At 32.6% G+C, this 18,033-nt stretch overlaps 1 protein-coding gene across 2 annotated transcripts in view; it reads right to left on the bottom strand.

Moving 5' to 3' along the window:
* The window catches only part of COL11A1 (collagen type XI alpha 1 chain), a 196,316-nt gene that overhangs the window by 84,678 nt on the left and 93,605 nt on the right, over nucleotides 1–18,033 (bottom strand). For both annotated transcript variants that reach the window (XM_067727066.1, XM_067727067.1), the window contains exons 25-31: nucleotides 14,207–14,260; nucleotides 13,062–13,106; nucleotides 10,907–10,960; nucleotides 10,782–10,826; nucleotides 6,720–6,773; nucleotides 5,008–5,115; nucleotides 2,001–2,054 (exon numbers count right to left, since the gene is read on the bottom strand). In XM_067727066.1, coding sequence (XP_067583167.1) covers nucleotides 2,001–2,054; nucleotides 5,008–5,115; nucleotides 6,720–6,773; nucleotides 10,782–10,826; nucleotides 10,907–10,960; nucleotides 13,062–13,106; nucleotides 14,207–14,260 — 414 coding nt within the window. The remainder of the gene's footprint in view (nucleotides 1–2,000; nucleotides 2,055–5,007; nucleotides 5,116–6,719; nucleotides 6,774–10,781; nucleotides 10,827–10,906; nucleotides 10,961–13,061; nucleotides 13,107–14,206; nucleotides 14,261–18,033) is intronic.

Consider the following 18,033-nt stretch of genomic DNA (forward strand, 5'->3'; position numbering starts at 1 on the left):
ACAATGTATTAGAGACAGTATTTAAAAGGTAAAAATTATTAATCAGTGTTCTAAATGCAGGCAGAAACATATAAATGATGCTTGCATTATTTTAAAATCATAGATTAAATGAATCTTATTTTAGAAAGGCTCAATTACCTCCTAGCATACAAGGAAATATATTCTAGAAATTCAGTGAAATATTATAGGACAAAACCACATAGCAAGCCTAAAATACCGTTGCCACATGATGATGAGTCACAAGTTCATGCAGTTCACATTAGTCAGGAGGGAGGATATTTTTGTCTCTCATTGTTTATCTGTGAAACATTAATAAATATATATTTGGGGATTATTATCCCCAACCAGGCTGTATTCTTTTTTTTTTTTTTTTTTTTTTGCAGTACGCGGGCCTCTCACTGTTGTGGCCTCTCCCGTTGCGGGGCACAGGCTCTGGACGCGCAGGCTCAGCGGCCATGGCTAACGGGCCTAGCCGCTCCGCAGCATGTGGGATCTTCCCGGACCGGGGAACGAACCTGTGTCCTCTGAATCGCCAGGAGGGCTCTCAACCACTGCGTCACCAGGGAAGCCCAGGATGTATCCTTTTTTTTTTTTTTTTGCGGCACGTGGGCCCCTCACTGCCGCCGCCTCTCCCGTTGTGGAGCACAGGCTCCGGATGCGCAGGCCCAGCGGCCATGGCTCACGGGCCCAGCCGCTCCACGGCACTTGGGATCCTCCCGGACCGGGGCACGAACCCGTATCCCCTGCATCAGCAGGCAGAGTTCCAACCACTGCGCCACCAGGGAAACCCCCCAGGATGTATTCTTATATACTAAACCTGTCTAGCCTGAATGGATCAAACAGGGATAGATAGATGACAAAGATATAGGTAAATAAATAATAGATAAATAGATAGATAATCTCATGTGCATATAATTACCTTAATATTAAGAACCAAAATTTACATATTAAATCATTTAACCGTTTAATGTAACTAGTCAATACATCAAATGCAGCCTTAGCAAAGTTTTATAATTAGCTCAAGGAAAATTAGTACACCAAAGTAAACATGTATTTTTAAAACTTCTTTTTGCTTAAAATATGTATATTTCAAATAGTCAAAAGTAGAATTTGAGTGCATTGAGTGCACGGGTTGAATGGTGCCCCTGCAAAAGATATATCTAATATCCAAATGTTCTAGAATCTGCAAATATTACTTTATTTGGAAAAAGGGGTCTTTGTAGATGTGATTAAATTAAGGATCTTGAAATGAGAATATCCTGAATTATCCAAGTGGTCTTTAAATCCAATGACAAGTGTCTTTATAAGAAGAGACGATACAGACACAGAAAAAAATCCGTGTGGAGAAGGTGTTGGAGATTGCACACAAGCCAAAAAGTGACTGGGGCCACCAGAAGATGGAAGGGGTAAGGACAGATTCTCCCACAGGGCTTTTGGAGGGAGCATGGGCCTGCTGACACCTGGATTTTAGATTTCTGGCCTCTAGAACTGTAACAAAGTCAATTTCCATTGTTTTAAGTCACCAAGTTTGTGGTGATTTGTTACAGTAGCCCTAGGAAACAAGTTCTGTGGAAATGAGGGAAAATAAAGAGGATGAAAGAAGAGTCATTCTTCCTTTAAAAAAAATATGTGGTCATTCAAACCTTCAGGGTACCAGAAAGGAAATCAAAAGCTATTATCCATCACCTGTCATCTACTTAAAGCTTCTATATATATTAATATACTGCCCTGGAATAGTCCTTATTCCACTTACAAGGAAGTGGCTGACTGTGCCTTCCTTTCATGAGTCTGTCTCTAAAATACTCCAATCAAAAATCACCTAAGATCTCTGAACTCTCTGCACTCCAGGTGCCCACACTGCCTCTGACTTTCCCTTATAAGATTATATTTTAAGGATTCATCATCTCTATATTACAAACTGAAAGGTAACCATAGATGATTAATTTTAAGTGTATCTACAAAAGGCTGATAAACTGTAAAAATCAAGCTAATTATTTTACCTTTGGACCTTGTCTTCCTGGATATCCTGGTAATCCTGGAACACCAAGTTTCCCCTAAAGTTAAAATAATAATAATAATAATCAATTCTAAGATGAATTAAGTTTAAATGATGCTTTTAGTCATTTTTCTAGAAGTTAGAACCACATATTTGCACATTTGAAAGGAAGATTTGCAAGTTTTTGCCATTCTTTACTTTCATTATATTTCTTAATTTGAATAGGGAAAAAAATGTTGCTAATGCTATAATGTTCACTAACTTAACCTCTGTTGTCTAAGTGACAGTGCCTTCTTTAGTGACATAGAACACTGAGTAAAAAGAATTCTAGGACTGTTTGTGAGCTAAAGAATATGCTAAGAAATCATCTAAGTTTTATGAACATTAAATACTATTTAAAATTAATGGATGTAGTTAGAACTGCATGTAGATCTTACCATTCCAACTAAAGGTAATCTATTTGATAAAATTATTTCATTTCTCACTGTAAATATAAAGCAAGCAATCATAAGTTAACATTTTTTTTGCTAAGTAAGGAAAGTTTAAATAACTATACTAAGAAATTTGAACCTGATTTTTTTTTTTTTTTTTTGCGGTACGCGGGCCTCTCACTGTTGTGGCCTCTCCCGTTGCAGAGCACAGGCTCCGGACACGCAGGCTCAGCGGCCATGGCTCACGGGCCCAGCCGCTCCATGGCATATGGGATCTTCCCGGACCGGGGCACGAACCCGTGTCCCCTGCATCAGCAGGTGGACTCTGAACCACTGCGCCACCAGGGAAGCCCTGAACCTGATTTTCGAGCAAAGTTTCTTCTTTTATTCAAATGTCTGAATAAATTGGGTTAATAAATACCAAATGGTGAGAGATATAGCTAAATAATGATTTTTGTGGAGTGTTAATTCCTACAGGTGGGAACTTGAATATGCAGCTATTTTCTTCCAGTGCAATGAGATTACCTCTCAATCTGATAGTGCTGAAACATGATAAATTACAGTGAAGCCCAAAGTTGTATAACAAATACTAAGAGGTTTAAAATGCTAAACTAACAAAATTGGCCCCTTGTGCAAAGCATTGAATTAAAAACATGAGTAGAGAGAAAATAAAATTAAAATAAATGAATTGAATAAAATATGTTTGTGGAATTTTACTGTGACATTTTCCTTAAGATCTTATGAAAGTACATTTCATATATAAAATATTATTTATCAAAGTCTTAAACATTAACAGACACACAGTATCATTATTTCCCATGTGCATTTACATGAAATAAGAATAAAAACAAACAAGTTCAAATTACTATATATATAACATTAATAGATGAGCAGGATTTTATGAAAAAATAAATATTTTACTGGATGAAGCAAGGCAAGAAGTTAGGAATATAGTTTATGACCTTGTTATTATAGGTTGAACTAAACAGTTGTCTGATTCATGATCAACACTGCATAGGTAAGCAGTCTTCAGATGGAAAACATTCAAACAAGCCTTAAGAAGCATACTTATAATGATGTCCCCTTGGATAGAGTAAGTTATCACAGCTTGTTTTATGCTACTGATTTCAAGGTTAATTAAATTCTCTAATTATTATCAGAAAACTTTTGTAGTCTATGTTAATACTACATTAGAATGTAAGTTCATTCATTTTAGAGTCATTTAAAAATAAATCCAGACAGAAAATTTCTTTGTATTTTCAGTGCGGTGATAAGCAACTTCAATAAAAGGGAAAATTCTAATGAAAGGTGAAAGATGAAGCACTGCGGGGTAAAGTCCTGATGCCTCAGAATAGTTTGTGGGACCGTTTACACAGAATATAGTGGGGTTGAGAAAAGAGGAAGGTCCTAGAGTATCCTTAACTATTGGCAAGTGAACACTTTAAGTAGAAGGGTCATAGGCCTTGTAAACCCTTATTTCCCCAATCCTATCTTTTCCCTCCGTTGCCTAAACACAATGACATTATTAATCAGTTTACAAGCCACAACTGAGAGTATGAAACTGTAGAAGAACTACGATATCAGATGACTCATAATGACATGAGGAAATTATTTTTTATTTGTCTAGTCACAATTCTTATACAATCCTTATATATTTTCCTTCTGGGATAGGATGGTAAGGGGCAGAGATGACAATTTTCTTACATAGTATGGAATTTCCATATTTATAGAATAATGGCATGCTCACTATAAAAATTGGAGAATAGTCATATTTACAAAAAAATGGAAATCATTTGATTTATATCACCTAGAGATAATTATTATTTATATTTTCCTTCAGTGTATATAATCGGAAAGCATTTGTCATAGATATTTCTAGTTTTGTCTTAATTTAACTTCAGGTTCATTATAAGACGTTTACAATATCACTAAATATTCTACGAAGGTATAATTTTAATGTTGCCTAATATCCTATCTAAATGTAAGTATAATGATTGCAAATATTTTTTGACATTATGCATATAGCCCAGTGGCTCTTAAAGCAATTAATATTAATATTATCTGGGGATATTTTAAAACATAGTGGTGCTTGAGTTAACCCCAGATTAAAATTAAAACCTTTTCAAGTTTGGCCTGAACATCAGTATTTTTTAAAACATTTATCCTGTAAAAATATATGTTAATGTGGTAAGAGTGGAAAAAGGACATTTTGGTTTGAGGGCCAAAGATGATTCAAGTTGTTCAAAAATAGTAAGCAAACCATCTTTGATTGGTTCTTTCAGCCTTCATTAATCACGCTCAAATTCTGCACTTTTAATATAGAAGAGCATTAAGAGTGGTTGATTCTACATGGCCAATGGAAGCAGAAGGGACTAGAAAATAAGGAAGAGTGAAAGAGGATAAATGTGCCCGTCTCACGATTATACTTCTAAGTAGTAATATGGATATGAAACTGAAATTCAAAAAATTGAAATTCAATAAAACCCTCTAGATTTACATCACAGGTGATTAAAAACACCCTAAAATCACAGTGAAGCATCATCTACAAGAGGACCTGTGAATTTAAAGTTGCTCCCTAACCTTCTCTCCTGCTTGACCAGCAGGACCGGGGTCTCCGGTCGGACCTGCTCGACCTTTGGGGCCTTCAGGGCCATCTTCTCCTCTTGGACCTACTTGACCAACTTCCCCCTGAAACACAGAGTAACAACGTTCTTGTAATTTAAAATATCTTGGAGACTGAATGGCAGAAATTATAGTCTATCAAAAACTTATATTCTTCAACTCTTGGTTTGTTTACTCACATATTACATATGACAAAGAGGCTTGAAAGTATTTGATTTCATCAATCTTTCAATTAATAAACTACTCAATGCAGTCTGAAAGTTGAAAAACTACAGAAGCCCTACATTAAATTAATTTTAATACATTGTGCTGCAGAAAGAGAGAGAGAAAAAAAAATAAGAATCAAAATTAGACACCGTAGGTTGGCTGAATATGCTACACCAAAATATGCCACTGTGGCATAAGGATTATTTTGAACTGAAGGCAGTTGAAAAAAGCGGATACAAAAAAAAGTTCTCTACCCACCCCATACTTGCTTAAAAGAAAGGCACAAATTTGCAAAGGTGTCTTTCCTCCCCTCTCTACTAGAAAGGACAAAAATTAATCAGTAGTGATAACTAGACCCTTACCAGTCCAGAGTCAGAAGCAGGTACCAGTGGAATCTACCTATGCAACAAACTTTACAACTAGCCTTTATATACCATCAGTTTCCCATATATCTGCCTTCCCACAATTTACAGTACTAGAAACTCGAAGTCCTTTCCCTGCTCAAAATTTATTGTTCCTTTGCTAAAATGCTATACAAGCCCCAGTTGTAACCACTCTATTTAGTTACTCGTCACTGAGTGTTCCCATGTATAATCATGATACATATGCAAGCAAACTTCTGTTTACTTTTCTCTTGTTCATCTGTCTTGTGTCAGTCTAATTTTACAGGGCACCAGCCTGAGAACCTATCAGGGTAATAGGGAAAATAATTGCTCCTCCCAGATGATAGCAACTTTAGAAATCACCGTTTGGAACACAAGAAAAATGTCTCTGTTTTAAACTTGGCTTTCGCATTTAAGGTATTAGGAACTGGAATGTGTAAGTTATTGCCCCTATCCCGGACACAGGCTTTCTGTGCATTTTAGGAAAATCAATATTCTATAGTATCCTTTTTTGCTTAAATTTATTAGATACTATTATACTAGTTATAAAATAAATCTTCCCAATAAAATTTAATTTACTTTAGGTGACACAATTTTGTTTTCAAAGTACTCATTAACAGAAAAACAGTGTACTATTTCTACATTCAAAAATTCAAGACAACTATATAGTGAACATTCATAAAAGTTGCAGATAGAGTTTCCAGGCAGCATAGCTCTCTATATGTGAACAAAATTTAAAACAAATCTATTGAATTAATTATGTAAAACAATTTGATCATCATTTTAGAAAATATCTGTAAACAATAATACCATATATATAATATACTATATATTATGTATATATATTATATATATATATAAAACTATGGATGTTCTGGGACATATAGAGATTTAACATAACATCTACAAAACAACTGATACTATATTATCTCTACAAAAATTAAACACCTAATCTTCATATAAAAATGGAAGTGAAAAATATCACGGGTAGTACATTTTTATTTATCCTGTGTTTGCAATATTTAATTATAAGAAGAAACACACAAATGTATGTATTAGTACAAATTTCTTTCTACTTACTCTGTCACCTTTAAGACCCATGTCCCCTTTGAATCCTGGAAAACCATCTTCACCCTAAAAAGTATAAGTAATAAAACAAGTGTTTAATCAATTGTTTCTATGAATCTAAAATATGACTACGCAAATTATGAGTACTGGTAATTAGGAAAAATTGTTCTGAGAAATAAGTACCTTAGTTGTGAAACCTCCTCTTCCCTATTTTAACCCTTTATCCCCAGTATCCTCCCATTTTCCCATAATTAATGCCTCTAAGTTAACAGAAAAGTTTTCACAAATGTGTCCATTGAATCTTCTCTATCTTATAGGGGGGAATAACCATTTTCTTATAACAAAATGTATCCTATGTTATTTGAACAAAGAAAAAGTAAAAATTTAATTAATTATATTAACTTTGGATTACAAGAACTCTGGACAACCAAATAAAATGTCTTTAATTTACTGATATATAACTAAGAATTTTATATCATTCATTTTGTCTCCTGTGCTTTAGGTAAATGTCTTCTGACTCAACTTGTTCTCTAATTACAATCTCTCTTCAGGTGAAGAATAAGCAAATTAATATTATCCTTAACGTGTAAATAGAGATTGCTTATCATTACATCATATGCACAAACAAATGATGCTGAAAACTGGGTATCCTTTAGCAAAGAGAGGAGAAATTTTGACTATGAAAATATTTCCTGTCATTTTTACTATATGCAGACTTTTAAGAAATAAGCTTCATCAATAACCTTCCTGTCTCTTAATTTCAAGAAAAAATTTAAATTCCTAAGGAATAATCATTCATGTATTCAATAGCATTAATTGAGCAATAACTCTGTTCAGAGTATTGTGGAGTAGTTTGAAGTTTTTGTTTTACCAATAATTTGTATTAATTTTGGTACAGGTGGAATAGAATGGGTGTTTAGAGAAGAAAGACATGAGGATGATGATAATGATGATGATGTGCTGTGCTGGTGCTGGTTCTGGTGAGGTAAGAAGTGAATCTGGAGATTTGAGGGGGCAGTTGGTACCTTAATTAGTAGTTGGAGAATAAGCATTCATGTATTCAATAGCACTAATTGACTTGCAGAGTTTGAGAAAAAGGCATGTCAGGCCAAGTCTGAGAACAGAGCTGAGAAGATTAGTTCCTACACTTCCACATCCTGCTACCAAATGAGCTCTACAAAACATAAAACTGATCACGTCAGTTTTGCTTTAAAATACTTCAATGGTTCCAAAGTGCTAATGATGAATATAAGCTGCCATCCCCCCTCTCCTTCCTACCATGATCTAGGCTTTGTTCACCTCTATAGTCTTATCTTTGGTCTTAAATCTCCTCTCTACTTCCATCCAACACACTGATTTTAGAAAAACTGAATTACCTGTATTTCCATTTGTAATTCTTGCATTTGTTAACTACTTACACATACACACACATCTGCAAATCCTTTTCCTTCTCTGTCTACCTGGTGATACTTTCCTCTTCTTTTAGGATTTAGCTCATGATTCTGCTATGAAGTTTTCCATGACCTCAATATTTCCCCCTTAAAATTAACCTCTTTGTCCTGTGTGCCCCACTGAACATTTAGCATTATAAGATAACATCCTGCACTTAATAGATCATAGGTCTCTTTCTTTCTATTAAATGGTCAAAACCAAGAATCATGCCTAATTAACCTCTGAATCTCCAGTGCCTAGTACATTTTGACCCTCAAAAATCATGATATTTAATAAACATTTATTGAATGTACATTTGGAACCATCCTTGCCTCAGTGCTAGTTTGGTAAGGTATGCTAAGGTCCAGAAAATATCAGGTTATGATGGATATATGAGACTTAGACTTGGAAAAGGAATCCAATCTGATATCCTATCTAAACATAAGAATTCTGACAGGTCTAAAAGTTTTGACACAAGCATAATGTTTTCAACTTTCTGGCCACAAAGTAGCCTTGTGGAATTAGGATTCTCTCTGCACTGAATGCAATTGTGCAATAGCAGAGGAGTAAAAGCTGAAAATGACCACTTAACTTCCTATTGACTGGTATCTTCAATACTTTCTCCCTAGAGAGAAAGGCAATTACACAGTTGCCAAGTTTAGTTTAAAAAAATACTGCACTCTATGTCTAAAATCAGTAACAGTTTTTAGGATATTTTGTCCGGGAGAGATTTGTTTTTTAAGAGAGCATATAGTGGACTAGATGATATTTCTGTCAAAACTTTGTTTTCAATACATTTGCAATTTAAAAATACATTAGATGACTCAAGTTATTAAGAATATCCTTACAATAAGTGACATTTTTAAAACAAATAACACTTTCAAGCTACTAAGATTTCCAGTCCTTAAATTATCAAGTCTGAATTAACATTTTTAAAAAGTAGACAGATTTTTAGAAAACATGTAAAAAAGGAATTCACCTGTGCCACTTGGTTAACTGGATTATGTTGCTTAAGTTCTAAGGAACAAATCTGAGTCTAAACAATGGAGAATTTTATTCTAGTTAGGGTACTAACTTGGTATTTCACCTTTGGTTAATTAATTAATATTGTTATTCATAAAAGAAAATAATTTCAACTTCCTTCTTCATCTCTTATGAGATAAATGGTCAATTATAATATATACTCAGAAAAACAAAATAACCAATAATCTCAAATTGTTTTCCTACATATAAGCAATATATATTTATTTTTTTCCTGAGTAGGTTTTTCCTCATATATCTCATCATCTATAATTTTATTTTCCTTTGTCATTTGCTACTACCCCCCTTTCCTAAAAGTTCACAACTTTCCCACACCAATTAAATGCCTTTCCTTTAAACACTGCCCTCCCTAAAAATCCTTCGTGGGCACTAATTCCAGAGAAACAATTTGAATTGATATTTAAATTTATTACCAATAAAAATTGAGATTCTAAATTCCAAACTGAGACAATATATTTTTTTACATAGGCAACTTGCAAGTAATTACAAGTTCAACACTGTCCAAACTACCATTGTGCTAGCTCAGTAAGACACTATACCCTGAAGTTCATCTGTGATGACCAAGATGAATTGGGATTCAAATCAAAGTAGCTTTGATTTAAGTGCATGACATTTTTTCACACAGTAGAATTGTCAATATAGTTGCATACTTTGACAGTGCCTCAGTATGTAACCTATTTATTCTTTTCAGAAAAATAAAATATAATGTATATAATAAGTCCATCCCTTCTTGTTATCTATTCCTTACTGATGTCAAATCTATTCAAGGTGTTTTTGATAATATTATGACTGTGGGAATAAACAGTTATCCTTGAAATCAAAATGTGTATTGCATATATTTCTCACCAAATCTACCAACATTTTATACTTAACTTTGTTTTATAAAATGAAATATAGTAAGAATTAATGCAATAGTGATTCTGAGTAATGTTATTCCATTTCAACACAATCATTGAAGGATTTGGGAGCTATACATTTAATGTTAAACATTTACATGAAAAAAATCTCAATTTTGTTTTCTTCATCAAACTAAACTATCAGCACTCTTTAAAAGAATGCACATTCTTTCAGCCACCTTTACTTGGCTTTAATCTTAATTTCCTTCTTATTAAAGCTTTTGCTGTGCATGCAGTATCACATATGTAGTCTTCCTGTTCCCCCAGTTGATTCATGTTACTTCTAACTTTCATATTTTGCACTTCATTTCAATTTATAAAATTTGGGGATTTTAGTAGAGAAAAAAATGGAATAAACATTCCTCTGTTATACATATAACTGGATCTAATCCAAGCATAACAAACCAATCATAAGGCCAACTTATAATTTAGAAAAGTTAAACACATGTAAGAAAAAAAGGGATGCAGGATTGATTCTGTTTATGACATAGCTTTTTTTTTTTTTTTTTTAATAATGTAGTCATCACCTGAGGATATAAGACTTCTAAAGTTTCCAGGATATAGAGTACAAAATTAGACTTGCATTGTTTGGTACATAAGTAATCACTCAATATATTTGAGAAATGGAATATCTGTTCAATAAACTTAAATTTTTTATACAATAGGTATATAGCAATTAAAATCACCTAAATAAATTATGTTTTACCTTTTCACCTTTAGAGCCCTTGAGACCTCTGACACCATCTGCTCCCTATGGAATAAATTAGAAGGATTAAATAACTATAATATTTTACATTGAAATTAAATAATGTAGGAAAAAATAATATTTACCTTTACTCCTCGGGGACCAGGGTAGCCAATGGGACCCTGTGGACCAGGAGGACCCTGAAAAAGACCCATTGCAATTTAAATACATAATGTACTGAAAGTGCCCCTCACTCACAACATACTATAATTTTACCAAATAATCTATAAGAACATGGTATTTTTCTACTTCTGGTTAAGATTTCTTTGATACTTTATCATTTGTGTCTAAAGTCAGATATCATGAACAAATCATGTGATGAGCCTTACCTACTCCAAACTTATATATTCATGCAATTCATGCAAAATATTATGAATATGTGAAATAATATAGGTAATTATATAATTAATAACTGCTTTTCTAAGCCTGAAAAAATCTGATGTCTTCAATGTCTACAATAAACAATTATAGGCTAGCCAAAAGGATAAATAATTTCTAACCAAAAACTAGCATTAAATTTATTACATTCCAAATCAAAACTACAACGAGGTATCACCTCACACCAGTCAGAATGGCTATAATAAAAAAAATCTACAAACAATAAATGCTGGAGAGGGTGTGGAGAAAAGGGAACCCTCTTGCACTGTTGGTGGGAATGTAAATTGATACAGCCACTATGGAGAACAGTATGGAGGTTCCTTAAAAAACTAAAAATAGAACTACCATATGACCCAGCAATCCCACTACTGGGCATACACTCTGAGAAAACCATAATTCAAAAACAGTCATGTACCACAACGTTCATTGCAGCTCTATTTACAATAGCCAGGACATGGAAGCAACCTAAGTGTCCAACGACAGATGAATGGATAAAGAAGATGTGGCACATATATACAATGGAATATTACTCAGCCATAAAAAGAAAATAAATTGAGTTATTTGTAGTGCGGTGGATGGACCTAGAGTCTGTCATACAGAGTGAAGTAAGTCAGAAAGAGAAAAATAAATACCATATGCTAACACATATATATGGAATCTAAAAAAAAAAAAAAAAAAAAAAAGGTTCTGAAGAACCTAGGGGTAGGACAGGAATAAAGATGCAGACATAGAGAATGGACTTGTGGACATGGGGAGAGGGAAGGGTAAGCTGGGACAAAGTGAGAGAGTGGCATGGACATATATACACTACCAAATGTAAAATAGATAGCTAGTGGGAAGCAGCTGCATAGCACAGGGAGTTCAGCTCGGTGATTTGTGACCACCTAGAGGGCTGGAATAGGGAGGTTGGGAAGGAGGGAGATGCAAGAGGGAAGAGATATGGGGATATATGTATGTATATGTATAACTGATTCACTTTGTTATACAGCAGAAAGTAACACACAATTGTAAAGCAATTATACTCCAATAAAGGATGTTAAAAAAATTTACTGCATTCACATCATCAAGAATATGATCAAAATTATATATTTTCCATGGCTGGCTTCATTTCACTAGTCTACCTAAAGGAAATAATGTATGATATACAATAGTATATATTATACAATAGTAATGTTGACTATTTTAATAAGAATCCAAAATTAGCTACTCTAAATAAAAATGATCTTACCCTGCTACTGTAATCCAAAATAGTATTAACATTGAAAGCTTTTATTTTGTTATTTTATTTAGATATTTTGATAATCATTGCTCTTACAATTTAGTCTCCTCTTATGTAAAGGTTATCAGAAAGTAATAAGTACAGATAAAATTCAAGTGACATAAACACTTTAATGATATTCAGTAGTTCTTGTCCAATTTCATTATTATTACTTATGGTCATTTACTCCACATATACTACATAGGCAGAATGTGGATTTATTTCTTATCATGAGAATATTTTTAGAAAAACAGAGAATGCTAGTCTAATTGATCAAATTGCCAATGCAAAATTAAAAGTTATCTAAGACACATCTTTTTTATACCCTAAATAAAAAGCAACTATAGAAACATGATTTATATCTAAATGCTAGCAAAAATTCTTTTGAGAGTAAAGACATATTACAGGTAGTGAATAACTATTTTCTGGCACTTAGTTTCCAATATTCATATCCCTAAATGATCATCGAAGAATATGATGTATATATATATATACACACACACACACACAGACACGCATATATATATATCGTAGAAATGATCAAAGTAAGGCATTTTCTCTAGGGGATAAGGTGACAATATTTAAATGGATACTTTGTAACATACCAGAGAACCCTTTTCTCCAGACTGGCCTTCTTTTCCAGGATGACCCTACATTTATTAAAAATATAGACTGGTGAGATGCAATATTAATGGTAATTTATATTATGAAATTGTTCCCTTTTTTCCCATCTGTTGAGGTTTTACTCTTTATGTTTCAAAATATATTGCACATTTTGCATCAGTGTATATGGCTTTAAATAACACTGGAAACTGTGGCATTTGGAAAGAAACATAGTAAGTTTATATTGCATGGGTATAAGTTTCATCAGCTACAAAATACACTTGAGCGAGAGCTTGGGAAAAGCGCATAACACATATTATTCATCAACAATTCAACCCCAGTCTCATTTAGAGTCTTACATAAAGGTGTTTCAATCTAACTTCTATTTTGCATATTGATCAAATAATCATACACACATCTTTAAAAAGCAACTAAAATACGTGGATATATATTTTAAAATATTGCAACATCATAAACACTAATGGTGTTTGTAATCAAGTTATCGGGAGTCACTAAATATTGCATAAAAACATACAGCTCCACAACAAATATACTCAATGAAAACAACTAGTTGCAGAATGAAAATTTTTGTACCCTAGCTCTGAGTAAGTAGTTTGAAGAGAAAAAAATAACAACTGTGGAGATTACATAATTACATTATTTATTACTATGTGATAAGATATAATAAACACTGCTATATTTCTAGAAAAGTAGGGAATCCCGGAAGGCAGAGGAATTTTCATGTAAGATGTCTGAGGAAACTTACAAAAGGTGAGGAATTTCACCTGGACTCTCAAGAAACATGTTCTTTGAAAAGGAAGCGAGAATGGAAAAGTGTTTTCTATGAAAAGAAAAGGACATAACAAAAGGTATAGCAATAGAAAATGTAAAGCACGCTAAGAGAAAAGTGAGTGGTAGGAAAATATGAGATTCTGGCCTAGGGTGGTCCAAAGCCCACTGGGAGCTCCTTAAAGAGTTTGCAATATGGACGTGGCATGATGAAATAGCATTTTAGAGAGATCAATGTTTAATTATTGGCTCTACTGCTTTTATTACTGAATTCTTACAATCACTTCTAAAGCACATGTAAAATCTATTTTTGCAAATAACATATAGAAATTTTAATGACCAGGTAATTATTACTTACAGGAGGCCCATCAGCACCAGGGAGTCCTCCGAGCCCTGGTTTTCCTTGTGGTCCCTAATCAAATAGAGAAAAAGAATATTTTTCACTTAAAAATTGAAAATAATGAAAAGTCTGGCTTTGTACATAGTGATATACAGCCAATAAAATTCTTAACTTGAGTCACTGGCTTTCAAGCAACAAACATCTGAATACTTTTTAACATATTATGTAGAAGAAATGGTATATAAAGATAGATGAAAACCAAATTTAACATCTGTCAGAGACATGCAAGTTTTCATACTGCTTAATAGTCCTAAATGTGTCTTTTTAAATTAACAAGTTAGTTTTTGCATACCACAATAAACTAGAACTTATAGAATAAAAAGGAAAACAATATAGGTCAATATACAATAAATATACATTGATTTATATCATTGAAAAAGCAAATATTGGCTATTTCCAGCAATGATGTTAATAAGTGCCAATTCACAGGGAACTATATTCAATACCTTGTGATAAAACATAATGGAAAAGAATATGAAAAAGAATGAACTAAATCACTTTGCTGTACAGTAGAAATTAATACAACATTGTAAATCAACTGTACTTCAGTAACTATTTATTCAACAGATTAATCTGTGTTTAATCACAGGGGATTTCAAATCTCATTTAATTTGATCATTGGTAAGGTTGGAACATGCTAAGAATGACTATTACAAGAAGTAGACCCTTCAATGGGAGAAAAATTGGCTTTCTGCTTAGAATAATTAATTTTATCAAGTCTTCAGAGCCTAAGCCATTATTGCTTACAGGTCAAGTCATTAGCCAGAATTTAGAAACAATTAAAAGGGCAAGGATATATCAGCAATCCTAGATGCTGGATGTAGGAGGATTTTTCCATTCTTAGAAAGTATTTAGAAAAAGCATTGTATTCATATACATGAATAGTACAGAATTTAACTAGAAAGCCTCACTTAAATCACTTAACAAGAAAGTCTCACTTAAATCACTAAGGAACAACACACAAAAATAAAGGTAACCTTTAAATTGAAAATCTGGACTTTATAACTGAATTTAATTGCATCTCATTTACAGGATTTAAAAGATTCAATTCCCTTCACCACTCTGCAAAGTCATATACAGTTAAGTAATCTAACATTATGAAACAATTGTTATAAAACCTGTTTTTTTTAATGGCAGTATTTTGCCTTTCACTCAAATCATTTTTTCTCTCTCAGTAAATAGTCTTATTTCTTCAAAACAAAATGTAGATTACAAAGGCAAAACTATTCCAGTAATTATTATTATCAGCAGATATATTTCTAAGACCATGACCTTGTGTACAATACTACATGGATTTTATGTTGTTGCTATATATTTAAGGGTAGATGAGAAACACTAAAACTCTTGTACTATAGGATGATTTTTTTAATCAAGTTAAAATCAATCCATCTTTTTTAAAATGGAAGCTCCATGACAGTACAATATTTTGTCTGCTTTCTTAACTGCTTGGTGTTTCCCTACAGGAATGGGGACAAAGTTAAATGAATGAATGCCATATTTTAGATTTTAATAAAATAGTTATAATTTATTGTGTCTCTATGCACTATGTTAAGCAATATATATATATATAATATATTTATATGTATAGTATCCATTTTAAGTCTCAAGCAATTCCATGAAATATCAGCATCAAAGAGCTTGAGTAATTAACTAATGTTAATACATCACAGAATTGCAATATAAATGAATCCAGATCTGTAGCCATATCGTCAAAGTCCTTGCCTTTAACTAATATATATGTCGTGTCTTGCTTTTTCTTCTTTAGCTCCTATAGTTATACAATACCATTTGTTTTCTGTAAAGTCATTAACATATGTGATGTAAATTCTGAAGCCATAAATTAAATCACAGGACTTAACAGTATATTTAAGTTATCAACGTGTCAGAAAAGCAATATAGTTGTCATCCATTTTAGTTAATTAGCTTGAACTTTATAAAATCTTTTATCACAAATATAATAACAGCATAGGCTATGATAACTTAGGACAAAAATATAAAAGTTATTGGGAATTAAAAATATATGACATTACTTAAATTATATTTAATTGTGAGATTATAGCATGATCCAACTGAAAACATTATTCACCAAGTTTTGAAAGACAAGGCTCTTGAGCCAGAATAAACAGAAAACAGTATATCATAAAGAAAATAAAAGTAATGTAGGTCCAAAATAAACTATATACCGTAAATGCAATACAAATAAAATGCATTTTCTTCATGTTCTTGAGTTTCTTTCTCCTTTTGAAGGAAAGAGGCTGTCTTTGGACTCAAGAGCTGGATATGTTCAAAGCAGAGAAAGAAGCGGCTTGTGCTTAAAGACAGCTCTCTTCCTACCACAAGAAGTGCAGTGAATCAGATTCTATATTTTACCTGTGACTCAACAAAGGGAATTCAGATATAACAGCTTTCCTTAAAAGCAAATTCTTCCGAGAAATCCAGTTCAGAGATGATAAAATTATTGTAGAAAATTCAATAGGCGTATGCCTCAAGTGCAATTTATGGTTATGATGAGCTAATCCGAAATATGTTAAGAATATATGTCCAGATTAAGATCTCTGATCTAAAGCAAAGATTTTAAATCACCTTTGGTACCTAACATCTTAAATAAATAAACCATTTTCCAATAGCACTCTAATACTGTAAACATATGGAAAATATGCACAGAGAAAAAGTACTTTAAAGATCATTTAAGTTTGATATGCTAATTCTTAACGTTAATAATAAGTAACTTGGTAAGAATGTTACCAAAGGACTTGAATATATATTTTACCAAAGAATATATAGAAAAGGTCAATAAGCACATAAAAATATGTTCAGCATCACTAGTGATTAGTGAAATGCCAGTTAAAACCACAATAAGATACTATTTCACACCAACAAAAATGACCATAATCAAAAAGAGAAGCAATATTAGTATTGTTGAGAATCTAGAGAAACTAGAATCCTCATAAAATGCTGATAGGAAGGAAATATGGTACAACCACTTTGAAAAACAATTGGAAACTTCTTAAAATGTTAAATATAAATTTACCATATAACCCAGCAATTCCACTTCTAAGTATCTACCAAAAATAAATGAAAACATGTCTACACAAATACCTTTTTACAAATATTCATAGCAGCACTATTCCTAATAGCTGAAAAGTGTATATAACTCATATGTCCCTCAACTGCTGAATAAGTAAACAAAATGTGGTATATTCAATCAATGGAATACTACTTGGCAACAAAAAGGAGCAAAGTGCTGACACATGCTGCAATATGGATAAACCTCAAAAACATTATGCCAAATGAAGCCAGACACAAATGTCACATATTATATTCATTCATATGATTAAATTAAAATATTAATTTCGTTCCTATATCTTGTTCACACGAGATGTTCAGATAAGATAAATCTATAAAGATAGAAAGTAGATCAATGGTTGTCTAGCTTTGTGGGTGAAATGGGGAGTGCAAATTGACACAAGGTTTCTTTCTGGGGTGGTATAAGTATTCTAAAAATGTGATTGTGGCACAACTATAAATTCACTAAAAATCATTGACTTGTACACGTAAAATGAGTAAATTTTTAGGGTATGAAATTAACCCCAATAAAGTTGTTAATTTAAAAAATATTACATATTCATAGAAATCAACAAAAATAAGAAAAAATGTATTAGAAAGAATTAGGTAACACTGTGCTGTAACTATAGGGGACAGGAAATATTACTTAGGGAATCTGTCAGAGGAGATAAGGACAAAAGACATCTCTTTAATTAAAAACTTATTCTTGTTTTGATCCA

Source organism: Pseudorca crassidens, chromosome 2, assembly GCF_039906515.1.
Source record: "Pseudorca crassidens isolate mPseCra1 chromosome 2, mPseCra1.hap1, whole genome shotgun sequence".
NCBI lineage: Eukaryota > Metazoa > Chordata > Mammalia > Artiodactyla > Delphinidae > Pseudorca > Pseudorca crassidens.